The 13,510-nt window shown below is 40.3% G+C and overlaps 1 protein-coding gene across 1 annotated transcript in view; it reads right to left on the bottom strand.

The window, feature by feature from the left end:
• Nucleotides 1–1,087: 1,087 nt before the first annotated feature.
• The window catches only part of LOC146611553 (transcription regulator protein BACH2-like), a 59,860-nt gene continuing 47,437 nt past the window's right edge, over nt 1,088–13,510 (bottom strand). The window contains exons 3-5 of the mRNA XM_085343118.1: nt 5,586–6,965; nt 3,267–3,473; nt 1,088–1,671 (exon numbers count right to left, since the gene is read on the bottom strand). Coding sequence (XP_085199244.1) covers nt 1,231–1,671; nt 3,267–3,473; nt 5,586–6,965 — 2,028 coding nt within the window. The 3' untranslated portion in view covers nt 1,088–1,230. The remainder of the gene's footprint in view (nt 1,672–3,266; nt 3,474–5,585; nt 6,966–13,510) is intronic.

Here is a 13,510-nt window from a genome sequence, read left to right as displayed (position 1 = left end):
ACTTAATTTTAGTGCTAAAGTCACAAAGCATGTAACCAATGCCACATCTTCCCCCTCAGATGTACTGGACAGTGCTTTGACTCTGTAATGTATCTCTGCCTCTTTAGTAGAATCATTTAAAAAAAACACAGAAGAAGAAGATTAAAAAAAATACACAAAAAAGTGAAGATCAAGTCTGACATATGAAACGCTAAATGCGTATGACAGCTCATTTATTTGTTTTTCTCCCAATGTGAAATTTTATAAATACAGAACTTTGGTAACATTTTACTTTAAAGTCCTGCATCACTTAACAGTTACTGCATCAATTTATAGAGTCAAGCCTAAACTGTTTTATATAATCAGATTCACTTCAATAGTTTAAGAGATACGTATGTTTTTCTTTTTCAGGCCAATTAGCCAATTGTTGATTACAACATTTAGATGGAATATTTGTATCATTAATTTCATTATCTGTCTAAGGTGCCATGGTCTGCAAGAGAGTGTGGATACCCATGCAAAAATATCCAGGAAAGTCAGCATGGCCTAGCTGAGCTCTCACTAAAATTAAAAACATTCAGACTTGTCCAATTATAGCTCCATTGTTTAACCCAAACACCAAAAAGATCTCTAAAAATGGCTTTAGTGGTTTTAGTGTGGATTTATGTCATCTTGGTCATGCCCCAGCCATAAGTAAAGGTGGGATTCCTTAAAATATAGATATTAGAATATTTTTTTAACAAATTCCAATTCATGGTAAAATAACTGGAGGAGCATCAACACACTGAAGTAAAATGGGTGCATATTCAAAACAGCTTAAAGCTACTTTATATAAATAACATTAATAGAAATAATAATACTAAACTAAACTTTTCCACATTTTAGTGGTTCAAACTGAAAACTGACTTACAATATATCCAAACATTTACCACAAATCATTTTGCACATAAGTAACTGTCAAGATTAGACAGGACTGCAAAGTAAAGTTCAGGTTTATGTTAACAAGCATATTACTGTACATTCTGTAGAATTCCTGAGTTTAGCCTCCCATGATGCATGAGAGAAGAAGAGAATCCAATGGAACACAGAAAGAGAGAAAGCTGCCAGTGCTTTTATTTTATACCAGTCCAAAAAATACCTGCTGAACAATATTGAAAGACAATACTGGTATCATTCATTTAAAAAAACAGAAAAGAAACAAATGCTTTAAATATCAAAGTATGCACCGATCGTGTCATTTAGCCCCAAACTCTAAGCACAGTCTTGTCTGTTGTGTTCTTCTGTTGTGCATTTCACAGTCATCTCCTGACAGAAATCCACTGTTACAGTGGGGCTACATACTTCGTCAGTAGATTCAAGCACTAGTGAAAGCTCAGGATCCTCCTGCCTTAAAGGCAACATCTCCTCTGCGGGCTGCCTATCCTCTAACCCCTCCTGATTGGCATTCAAATTAGATGTACAAGCAACCTCACTTTGTTGGGTCACAGGTGACGTGGGTTGGACAGACCCGTCCTCAGTTGAAGGTGATGAGGGGTTGGATGTGAGATCAATGCTGGCAAAGTCGGGTGATGGCTGGCTGCCCTGCACCTCCCTACACACTTGCTGGGAGAGGAAAGAGAGGTTCTGCAACAGCTCGGACATACAAACCTTCAGCCTGTTTCGCTCGCTAAGCAGCTTCTCCTTCTCACGTACCTGGGTTCATAAGACAAAGCATCATCAGGTTATCATGACATTGCTGTTCCCTCATTGCTGATCACTTCATCAGGTTAACTGCAGCCCACTTCCTATCTGGCCCCACACCGATCATTACAGTTATAAGCCTGTGAAGAATCTTTTAACTCAATCTCATGTCTACACGAGCAGCCTCTTTGCTTTTCAATAAAAGTTGCAACGTCAAGTTTAGACCTAGTAAAATTTATATATCATATATTGTTACATTACAGACAAGTGCTTACAAGATTGATATTAGTGAGTTTCTTAATAGGCGTAATAGCACTGGAGCTGGGAATCAATGTAACAACTGTCAATATATTCCAACAGATATTTACGTACAGCAGGAAAAACCCCTGCAAAAGTGGACTGACAATGATCCACTATTGCTTAACATGAGAAAAATCAAGGAGGGTTTCCCTTCTGGCAGTCTTTAGTAGTGACGCCATTTAATTTTCTTTTTTTTTTCAAATTAAGATTCCACTAAGGTGGAAGCCTTCCACCCCTTGGCTTTGCATTAAAATTCTGAGAGGAATTGGTGACAAAGGGGAGCCCTGGAAAAGTCCAACTTCCATTGCAAACAAGTCTGCCTACTTGCCAGCAAAGCAGGAAGTCACTGCAGGTGTATGGTGTGTAACAGCAAGCTGGATATCGCATACTCCCACAGAGTTCCACAGAATTCCCACAGAATCCACAAACCAAAGGTGGACTTGTTGGGCAAACTCGCATGCACCCTGAAACAAGAGCTAGTTCAAAGTTCCATGACCAGGGTCAACACCACATAGTGTAGTGAGATATTAATAATGATGATAATCTCCTTTTCAGTATTTTGGAGTAGACTTTTCCAGTGAAGCTGAGTAGCATGATCACCCCATAAGTGGAGCACACCCTCCATGAATCGCTAGTCCACACAGGAAAGTACAAATGGAGAGGGTGAGTGGAGGCACTCACACAGATTCTGTCACTACAGCATCTGTGTTAGGTCTGTTATTCCAAAAAGCCAAATATAATAAATGTGAGGTTAGTACCAGCATTTGTGGATTTAAATTATAGTTCAAGCTTATGGATCACTAAGGGTTTACAAAATGCATGTAAAAAGAAAAATACATTGCACCGGAATTCCTAAAACAAAAAGAAAAGAGGCAAAAAAATATAAAAAATACAAAAATAAATAATTTATTACTCTATATAACATATAACATACTCCGATGGACCTCAAGAGCAACTTAGTTAGTATCTTGCCCATATTTGGCATGCAGACTGGAGCAGCCAGGGATTGAACAACCAACCTTTCAATTAGTAGATGACCTGTGGTACCTCCTGAGCTACACCCACACCCGTATTGTTTTCTTTCACCATATTTACAAATTCCCTGTAAAAAGTTCATACTTTTAATTGCTTTTAAATCTGTGAATGGCTTAGATACATTGTTAACACGCTCACTGGACAGACCTGTAGAGCATTAGCTTTTCAATGTGGATACTGGAGAACATGTTATATTAAAATATGGCTTAAGAAGTGTCACATTTCCATTTTATACCCACAAACCTGTGTGTATGTGTATTAGTTGACCATACCAGTTTGTGAATCTCGCTCTCCAGGTTCTGGATGCAGTCTAGCTTCCTCTTGCGACAGCGCTGGGCAGCAATGCGATTTTTGCTGCGCCTGCGGATGTCATGGATGAATTCCAACTGTTCTGAGTTCAGTTTATGCATCTTGATGAGAATCTGGAAGTCATTGCGTGGCAAGTTGGTGATCTGGTCCACAGGAAAAGGCAGCTTCACCTACAAAAACCAGGTCTTTATTGCAGTCTATTTAATTTTAAACCAAATGAATCAGGACTGTTGCCATGGAAATTAAGAAAACTATATTTTATGCTTAAGATATTTTCTATTTACATTTACAAATATAGTTTATATAAAATGCTGTTTGGAAGTCTGCGAACCCTCAAATGTTTCCTTTTTTATTTTTATTTTGCATAAATATGACCTAAAACATTAGATTTTAACCTGTCCTAAAATTAGATGAAGTGAACTCAATCAAAAAAAAAAAAATCATACATACATATCTGCAATTTTTCTATATCTACGACTTCAGTGGGATCACACACTCTGATCTTTTCTCTGCTTTTTGCAGATGATCTGGTTTTGTTGGTGTCACCAAGTGACAACCACGAGCCTGCACTGTTGAGAAGATGTAACTGAGATGAGAAATGGCATTTCTAACTCTGGAGTCATGGCTCTCACCCGAGTGGCTGTCCCAAGTGGAGATGTTCAGCTGTCTCAGGGTCTTGGTCATAAATCATTATATTAAGTGGTGCCCCCAGTAAAGTACTTAACTATAAATTTGAATATTTTTACACTGTGAATATAAGACTTCAACATAGAAAGACTTATTATAGACATAACTGTTATTAGTATGTGTTCAGAAATGGAAGAAGTATCAATTGCTGCAGTTGCATGTTGTCAGATGGAGTGCACTGTGATATAAAATCCACTAGATGTCAGTATTAGTATTGCTGTTTGTGCACCAGCACAGGCACAAAGAACAGAGACTATCGGCTTACCTTTCTATGCAACTCTGCCTTATCAAAACGGTTATAGTTCTGTGTATTCTTCTTCTTTCCATGGAAACACACTGACATTTTTTTTTATCTATTGACTGAATAAATAAAAGACTCATAAACAAATTTCAATGCATCTGATTTAAAATACTAAGGCATTGACAGCATGTGTATGTTGACCACTTCTTTTTTCTCTTAGCTTTACATTGCATCAGAACAGTCCACTACAACAGCACAAACTGTTCTCTTCAAACAAGCAATGCTCAGCACAACAATGCCAACATTCAAGTATGGTATCATTTATTGCGCTGACAATGGGAAGAGGCACTTATTTGCTCACAACCTGTCACAAAAATATACCATTTGCACCCATTTCTTTTGTTGAACTTAGGAAAAATATGAAAGATATCCCATTTTGACAGCTATAAAATTTAATTTTTGATCCAACAAGGTGATTCGAGCTATTATATTTTATATCGGCATGGGGTGCTATGTTTAACCTGGACAAACTGGACACGGTTTGAACTGAGGAGAAAAGAAGAAGTGACAGGCTCAAAAACGGCAAATGAATACTATCTGAAAGTCACTTTCTTTGAAAAAGACCTAACACAGGACGTCAGAGATGCATGTGGCCCTTCAGCTGATTCACAAACTGTTCGTAAATGGTCTCAGTGGAAGGGTGGCTGGAGAGAAGCCATTCCTCAGTAAAGGCTATAGGGAGCAACGACCTAGGTATGCCACACTATACAAGAACTGGACTGAACATCAGTGCCGATGGGTCTTATACAGTGGTCAGGTTTTGATCCACACGGCAATATCATCTGGAAAGAGTCTGTTTAGCAAAAGCTTCATTTGTCAGTATGAAACCATCCCAAACACACTAACAATGTAGTAAAAGCACAACTGGCTAGAAAAACACACAGTCGGCCCATCAGTCACGGACTGGCCTCCAACATTTGCTCAGTACTGTATATATTCATAACCTGCATAACTGGAGCTTGGGTCAGCAGATGGGAGATGTGGGCAGCACATCCATGGACATCCTGCCTGCACTCTCTTCTTTGCCTTTTTGTGCAGTTTGGTATTTAAATTCATCAAACTTCACTATCTCTACTTCTGCTCTTGACATCGTCAGTTTTACACCTGCCTCCCTCTCAACATGTATTCTGTCTCGCTTCTACTGACTTTCATTCCTCTTCTTTTCTGCTGCAAACCAAATATATACAGTTCTGCTTTTATGCAGTTCTCATGCCAGAAAGACAGTTCCCAGACGACCTCAATGCCAACACACTGACATTTTAGCCAATGGAGTATAATAAAGAGCCATACTAACCTCAGGTCCAGAGATTCGAGAGGTGCCACTTTCACTGTCTCCCTCTGAGAAAGAGCCTGATTCATCACTGGAGTTCCCACCACTAGCACTGAATGTCTTTTCAGATTTAATCTTTGTGTAGTCTTGAGTGAGGACTACTTCATTGTGGGGATTCCTGTGCTCCACCATCCCAGCCAGGCAGTGAGGAAGTCCAGAAATTGAGCCTGACTGTGACGATGAGGAAAAGTCAAACTGGGACAAAGTAGAAGATGAGCTACCAATGGTTGCATCCTCTGGGTAAGAGTATGAGGCACGGGGGCTGGAAATCTGGTTGCATGATGTAGAAGTAGTAGGAGAGTCCACTGATGTTTTCGTTGAAACGGGGCAGCTGGTAATAAGGAATGACTGACTAGAGGGAAGGGATTCCTCCTGCATCAAGGTTGAGATGGCCTCATCAACATATGTATGGGACAGCATATGTTGCTTGATAGGCACAGAAGAGAAAATGACACTGCGTCTGTCCAGCTTCCCTTCATGCTTAGACACCGAATTTTCAAGGTTTCTACTTATACCAGTAAGTGCTGCTGGTATCACATTGGCAATGCCAGTGTTGAGGTCAACTTCATCCAGAGATTCCCTCTTGGTTTGTGGTCTCTGTATGACCAGTTCTTTGTAATGGTTGAGAGACAGTTGGTTGCTTAGTAGCTGCTGAATGGTGGTGCTTGGCATGCTGCTGAGACCACCTCTCTGGAGGTATGAATGCAAACAGGAAGAGTATGATACTTGGCTGGAAGATTGCACATCTTCTACTGGAACCTCTTCTACCTCTAACTCCATCTCCAATACCTCCTCAGTACACAAGTCTGAGTTGCTGTCATTCCTTTCATCTCCTTCTTCCTCAAATAAACAGGGTTCTTCTTTGATCCTGGAGGGAGTAAGACGTGTTTGCGGAACAGCGCTACTGTCGGTGAAGTGTGAGCTCAGAGGGCTAATTGAGGTATGGTTAACCAAAATGATGTCATTACTAATATGATGGTTCTCTACATTGTGCTTGTTGTCACAAACTGCATCCTGATATTTCTTATATTTTGGACACTGCGGCAGGTCAGCAAGAACATGACTGTCCTGCTGCCTTATTTCTGCAGAATCATAACAGGATATTTCCTCAGAAAAGATTGGATTCTCTGTTGTGATATGATCATCGTATTCCACCGTGCCATTATGGTTAGGTTGGCTGTCATTCTTAAGCTGGGCTTGAAGGAACCGGAAGCAAGAGTCCTCCAAATTATGGATACCTAGGACGTCCGCGCACACAATTACTTCATGGATGTTTTCCTGACTTAAAACCAGCTTGGCGGTGTAGGCAAACTGAAGCAGTGGAGCGAAACCTTTGGCTGTCACCTGTGGAACAGAATTGAGGAGTCAAATTAAAGAATGAAAAACATCTACAGTGGGGCAAAAAAGTATTTAGTCAGCCACCGATTGTGCAAGTTCCCCCACCTAAAATGATGACAGAGGTCAGTAATTTGCACCAGAGGTACACTTCAACTGTGAGAGACAGAATGTGAAAAAAAAAAATCCATGAATCCACATGGTAGGATTTGTAAAGAATTTATTCGTAAATCAGGGTGGAAAATAAGTATTTGGTCAATAACAAAAATACAACTCAATACTTTGTAACATAACCTTTGTTGGCAATAACAGAGGTCAAACGTTTACTATAGGTCTTTACCAGGTTTGCACACTCAGTAGCTGGTATTTTGGCCCATTCCTCCATGCAGATCTTCTCGAGAGCAGTGATGTTTTGGGGCTGTCGCCGAGCAACACGGACTTTCAACTCCCGCCACAGATTTTCTATGGGGTTGAGGTCTGGAGACTGGCTAGGCCACTCCAGGACTTTCAAATGCTTCTTACGGAGCCACTCCTTTGTTGCCCGGGCGGTGTGTTTTGGATCATTGTCATGTTGGAAGACCCAGCCTCGTTTCATCTTCAAAGTTCTCACTGATGGAAGGAGGTTTTGGCTCAAAATCTCACGATACATGGCCCCATTCATTCTGTCCTTAACACGGATCAGTCGTCCTGTCCCCTTGGCAGAAAAACAGCCCCATAGCATGATGTTTCCACCCCCATGCTTCACAGTAGGTATGGTGTTCTTGGGATGCAACTCAGTATTCTTCTTCCTCCAAACACGACGAGTTGAGTTTATACCACAAAGTTCTACTTTGGTTTCATCTGACCACATGACATTCTCCCAATCCTCTGCTGTATCATCCATGTGCTCTCTGGCAAACTTCAGACGGGCCTGGACATGCACTGGCTTCAGCAGCGGAACACGTCTGGCACTGCGGGATTTGATTCCCTGCCGTTGTAGTGTGTTACTGATGGTGACCTTTGTTACTTTGGTCCCAGCTCTCTGCAGGTCATTCACCAGGTCCCCCCGTGTGGTTCTGGGATCTTTGCTCACCGTTCTCATGATCATTTTGACCCCACGGGATGAGATCTTGCGTGGAGCCCCAGATCGAGGGAGATTATCAGTGGTCTTGTATGTCTTCCATTTTCTGATGATTGCTCCCACAGTTGATTTTTTCACACCAAGCTGCTTGCCTATTGTAGATTCACTCTTCCCAGTCTGGTGCAGGTCTACAATACTTTTCCTGGTGTCCTTCGAAAGCTCTTTGGTCTTGGCCATGGCGGAGTTTGGAGTCTGACTGTTTGAGGCTGTGGACAGGTGTCTTTCATACAGATGATGAGTTCAAACAGGTGCCATTCATACAGGTAACGAGTGGGGGACAGAAAAGCGTCTTACAGAAGACGTTACAGGTCTGTGAGAGCCAGAGATTTTCCATGTTTGAGGTGACCAAATACTTATTTTCCACCCTGATTTACGAATAAATTCTTTACAAATCCTACCATGTGGATTCATGGATTTTTTTTTCACATTCTGTCTCTCACAGTTGAAGTGTACCTCTGGTGCAAATTACTGACCTCTGTCATCATTTTAGGTGGGGGAACTTGCACAATCGGTGGCTGACTAAATACTTTTTTGCCCCACTGTATTTAAAAATTAGATCATATTATATCGATGCAAATTTCTTTTGGAAGACCAGATCACAGCTAGCAGCAAAAGCTGAGCTAGCAAACCTCAACACCTCCCCTAAATATGGACTGAAGTCAAATCTTCAGTATCACTACACTAATCACTGTCACTCCCTCCCTCAGTTACTTGCCATATACAAGCAGTGACCTTACATCAGGACAAGCAAGCCAAACACTGCTCGTCAAGTGAAATCCTAAAATTTAACATCAATTATAACCAAATCAGAAGTGAAGCACCATTTTTTTTCAATTACTGTGGCCACAGTTAGCTTTTGTCTTTGGAAGCACATTTAAGTGTGTTTGACTTGAATCTACTGGAAACTCTTGCATTTATTGTTTTTATAGGTGTGTCCATGCCCCGTTTACCATCTTAATATTTTTTGATTTTCCTATAGATATAGACAGTTAACACACAATGCTCAACTGTTTTAAGTCAGCTCTGTTATCTTCTGCTTCTAAATTCAGGTAAAATAGAGGTTATTGTACTTGGCCCTAAAAAATATGTTTATACACCACTTTGCATTTAATCGTTACTTATTATTAATATCTGTCTCTCTTCCACAGCATGCTTGTTCTGTCTTCCTCACTTCACCCCAAATCGGTCATGGCAGATGGCCGCCACTCTCTGAGCCTTGTTCTGCCAAAGTTTTCTTCCTGTTAAAAGGGAGTTTTTTTCTTCCCACTGTCCCCAAGCACTTGCTCACAGGGAGTTATCTGATTGTTGGGGTTTTTCTGTCTTCTCTGTATCATCGCAGCGCCTTGAAGCAACTGTGATTTGGTTCTATATAAATAAAACTGAATTACATTTTTGTTATCAATATTTTAATATACAGTGAAAAAATTCCCAGCACTTCACTTGTACCACGTTTTGTCATATTACAGCCTTATTCCAAAGTACACCACATTGCCAAAGGTATTCATGTTTGTTTTTAGAGATATGTAGAAAAGTAATCACACACCACAGTACACAAGTGTACTATATTACACATCTCCAACTACTGCATAAGCTTTGCTGAAAATACCAAGTGCTATAATTTAAGGGCACTTACAAACTCTTTGCTATAGGACAAACACTGGCATAAGAATCACAGAGTACAGGGGGACACTAACAGCACTATGTAAATAAAACATTTTTCCAAAGAAAAAATAAATTTTCCAAAATGATGTAACAACTGTAACGACGGAGTGCAGATCATCATCCTATTATATCCACTAATTTCAGACAACTTTTAACATCACATTTGACTAGAATACTATAGGAGTTCATGGTCAGCTCAGTTACTTCAACGTGTCCAAGTCGTGTGGCTGAAAAACAATGAGGTATAATGCTTGTAGCTGTGAGAGACCAAGAACAGTGTATTATGTGTACACACGGGCTGATATAATATTTAGTAGCTTTAAACTTATAATACATAATAAATCTATTAATTTAGTCACAGAGTGCTTATGAAACTGGAAGAGATCAATTACAACACTCTTCCTCATAGTAAAAGAAGAAAAAGGAGATGGCACATAACAGTTGGGGGTTAGATATTGTGAGCTGATAATTGTGCCCCATAAGTGACCAATCAACCACTGTCATGGTTATTTTTTCACATTTCTGATTTACTCATTCTTGTCTGGATCCCAGGCAGCACGGTGGCACGGTGGTCAGCACTGTTGCCGCACAGCAAGAAGGTCCTGAGTTCAATTCCACCATCAGGCCGGGGTCTTTCTGTGTGGAGTTTGCATGTTCTCCCCGTGTTTGCGTGGGTTCCCTCCGGGTACTCCGGCTTCTTCCCAAAGACATGCACTTTGTGGGGATAGGTTAATTGGATAATCCAAATTGTCACTAGGTGTGAATGAGTGTGAATGGTTGTCTGTCCCTGTGTGTTGGCCCTGTGACAGACTGGCGACCTGTCCAGGGTGTACCCCGCCTCTCGCCCTACAGACAGCTGGGATAGGCTCCCGCGACCCTGAAAAGGATAAGCGGTAGCGAATGGATGGATTGTCTGGATCCCTTCACTTCTTACCGTTATTCATCCTTCAACTCTTTTGCATTAGGTTTACTTTAGAGTGGAGTTGTTAAGTGTGAATGTGATGGACAGGGTTTTTGACACAGTTACAAAATGTATACGTTTACTCTATGTGGGTGTGTGTATGTGCTTGTTCAGTAACATGTATGTATAATGGTATGCATATAACATAAGTCTATTGTGAGCTAGCATCGTCTACAGCTCTCTATTGTTGAGATAGGTGGGAAAGTGTATTACCTGTCATCACATCTTCAGAGAAGGTAAAAGGTCTTAACATCCAGCCTTTTAGGTTAAAATACAGAGTGCTAAAACAGAGTTTATCTATACATGCTCTTGCTAATAATAAATCATCTTTATTCTTAGTTAACAATATAATGAAAGTAGAAGTCTGATTAATATTTTGAACGAGAAATGCATTTTAAATAATGACAGCGTCTGTTTTAATGCTTTAAGGGATTTTGTGTGCACCGACATGACCTTGGCAGATTAGTATCGTGATCAATATACTCAATACTTGTACATGAATAGTAAAAAGAAGAATTATTCTTATGGACAATGTCAGTACTGCAGACATCCACGGCACTCTACACTGTCACACTGTTGTGTCTTGTGTAAATGTTTTCAGGTTCTCAGAACATCGCACTTCTCTTTTTCTCATGCCCATTTATACCAGTTGTTGTCACTCTTACAAATAGAAGTTGTCATGAAATTCTCTGTTAATAAAGTCTGCAATGCGATCAGCTGTGGCCAAGGCATAGTGACAAATGAATGTCCTTCACCTGAGAAATAAAAGGCTATACAACATTCTACAGTAAAATTCTGAGCACCTGAATCTAAATGTGAGCATAAACCACAAAACTTCCATCACAAAGTGGAGGGCCTTTTTTGTTTCAGCTTTTTGTGCACTTGGCAGTTTACTAGGGTATGACATGGGGTGTGAAATGTTAATGGCTTGTCAATGACATAACCGTTCCAAGATTTGAGAGTAGGAGATGGTGCAACAGCTTAAACTTATGATTTCTTTGTGGAGGGAACAGTTTGTTTCAAATTTTGTTACTTCAATGCTGATGTGGAGGTTTGTCTGAGTGTTGGTGACCTTGTGCTGTGTCCACTGAGGTTGAGGAAACGTGGTTAGGAGACAGGAGGTAACTTTTAGGGCTATTTAACCTTATCCCTTAGTGACTCAATGGAGGAAACGTCTGGAGGAAAAGTTGCTTAAAAAGTGTTGCCAATGCTTATCTACACTGAAAGCAAGTCAAGCCCCCTCAACCCCCTCATTGAGATCATTAACAAGACTGGCTATGGATATTGTCTATGGAATAGTGCAATCATTAGCCACCTCCTCTACATTGATGGCACCAAGCTGTATGCCAGGAGTGACCAAGATATCAATTTACTGATGCATACCACTAGAATCTACAGCAATGAGCTGGGATAATAAAGTGTCCAAAGGAGGAAACAGAAGCCACTGACATCAAGACACAGAAGCTCCTCACCATGCATGGAGGGTTTCACCCCAAGTCCAGCACCCTGAGACTATACGCTAAGCAGAAGGAAGGAGGCTTAAAACTAGTGAATGTCACAACCACTATCCAGGATTAAACAACAAAGATCCATGAGGGAGAGTACCTGAGCTTGAAGGTTAAAGACCGACCGACTACAGGGCAAGGGGGGAATTATATACACGCATTCACGCACACACATATATATAAATCAACTCCACACTATGTGCCTATATTTTAATTAAACAACAAACAAAAAAAAAACCAATACAATGACAAAGTTCAGGCATGCTCATGGGTGTTGGTTGCCACAACAACAAAGAGACAACTGCAAATACTGATTGGTTTTGTTGTATACATGCTGTATTTCCTTACCAAAGCATTTCAGTACAGTACAACATTCATGTTGTATTACATGCCTCAGTGCAACATGGAGGCATGTAAGGCAGATTGCAATCACATAACTATATTCATCATTATGACAGATCTGGGGCATTACAGTGCTAGCCAGTGGTTCCCTAATGAGCATAGGAGTGGCAGTAACTAGGAGACTACTTCCATTAATACTCTTGCCTTATGTGCCAAAAAATAGCTCAATTTCTGCCAACCCTACTGTTCCATCCATTCTCCCTACCCCTCTTGAGCAAGAAAGGTTATGTTTTCTCCATGTTTTTTATCTGGTATACTCTTGAACATCAACCGGCATAGACGCGCAGCTCCACCGTCTCCTTTTCATGCTTTGTTTCTCCAAAACATGAAATGGTAATCCATTCCTGCATGCAGAAATTGCATTACCAGCAGAGGGAGATAATGTATTTAAAGCCCCGAAGTCAGTAGTGAGCAAAAAACATAGCAAGTACATTTGAGGGTCCTTAATCGTCAGAATCGATTAATCTAGGCAGCTAATATGTGTGTGCATGTAAATGTGTTGATAATGTCTGTGATTATTTTCCTGTTGGCCACCTCCATCTGTTGTTACTGCAGATTACTGCAACTTCTACATATGTGTATATTTTATGTTTTAGAAAGGCAAAGTGGGAAATGGACACGGTGGACCATAATAGCGTCCACTGTTTGTAACAGAAGCAGGAATTTCTCTGTCCATCTACTGTTAAATTTTACATTTTACAGGATTCAGGATGTGTTAAAACCCAAATTGCTGTGTATCAAGTGTATCCCCACATGCTTGCTATTAAAAGCCATTTTAGTCTTATAAAACATAACATAGATGTGTTTGTTTTCTCACAAACACATCTATGTTTATGTTGTCTATTAACTTGCAGTTGTTTACAAAAATCAATTCATTATAAAAATCTCAAATAACTATGAGAAA

The sequence above is a fragment of the Diplotaxodon limnothrissa genome, linkage group LG19, assembly GCF_057381915.1.
Source record: "Diplotaxodon limnothrissa isolate DT_005_m linkage group LG19, D_limnothrissa_male_GT1.1, whole genome shotgun sequence".
Classification (NCBI taxonomy): Eukaryota; Metazoa; Chordata; class Actinopteri; order Cichliformes; family Cichlidae; genus Diplotaxodon; species Diplotaxodon limnothrissa.
This window is presented reverse-complemented; position numbering and strand designations above follow the sequence as displayed.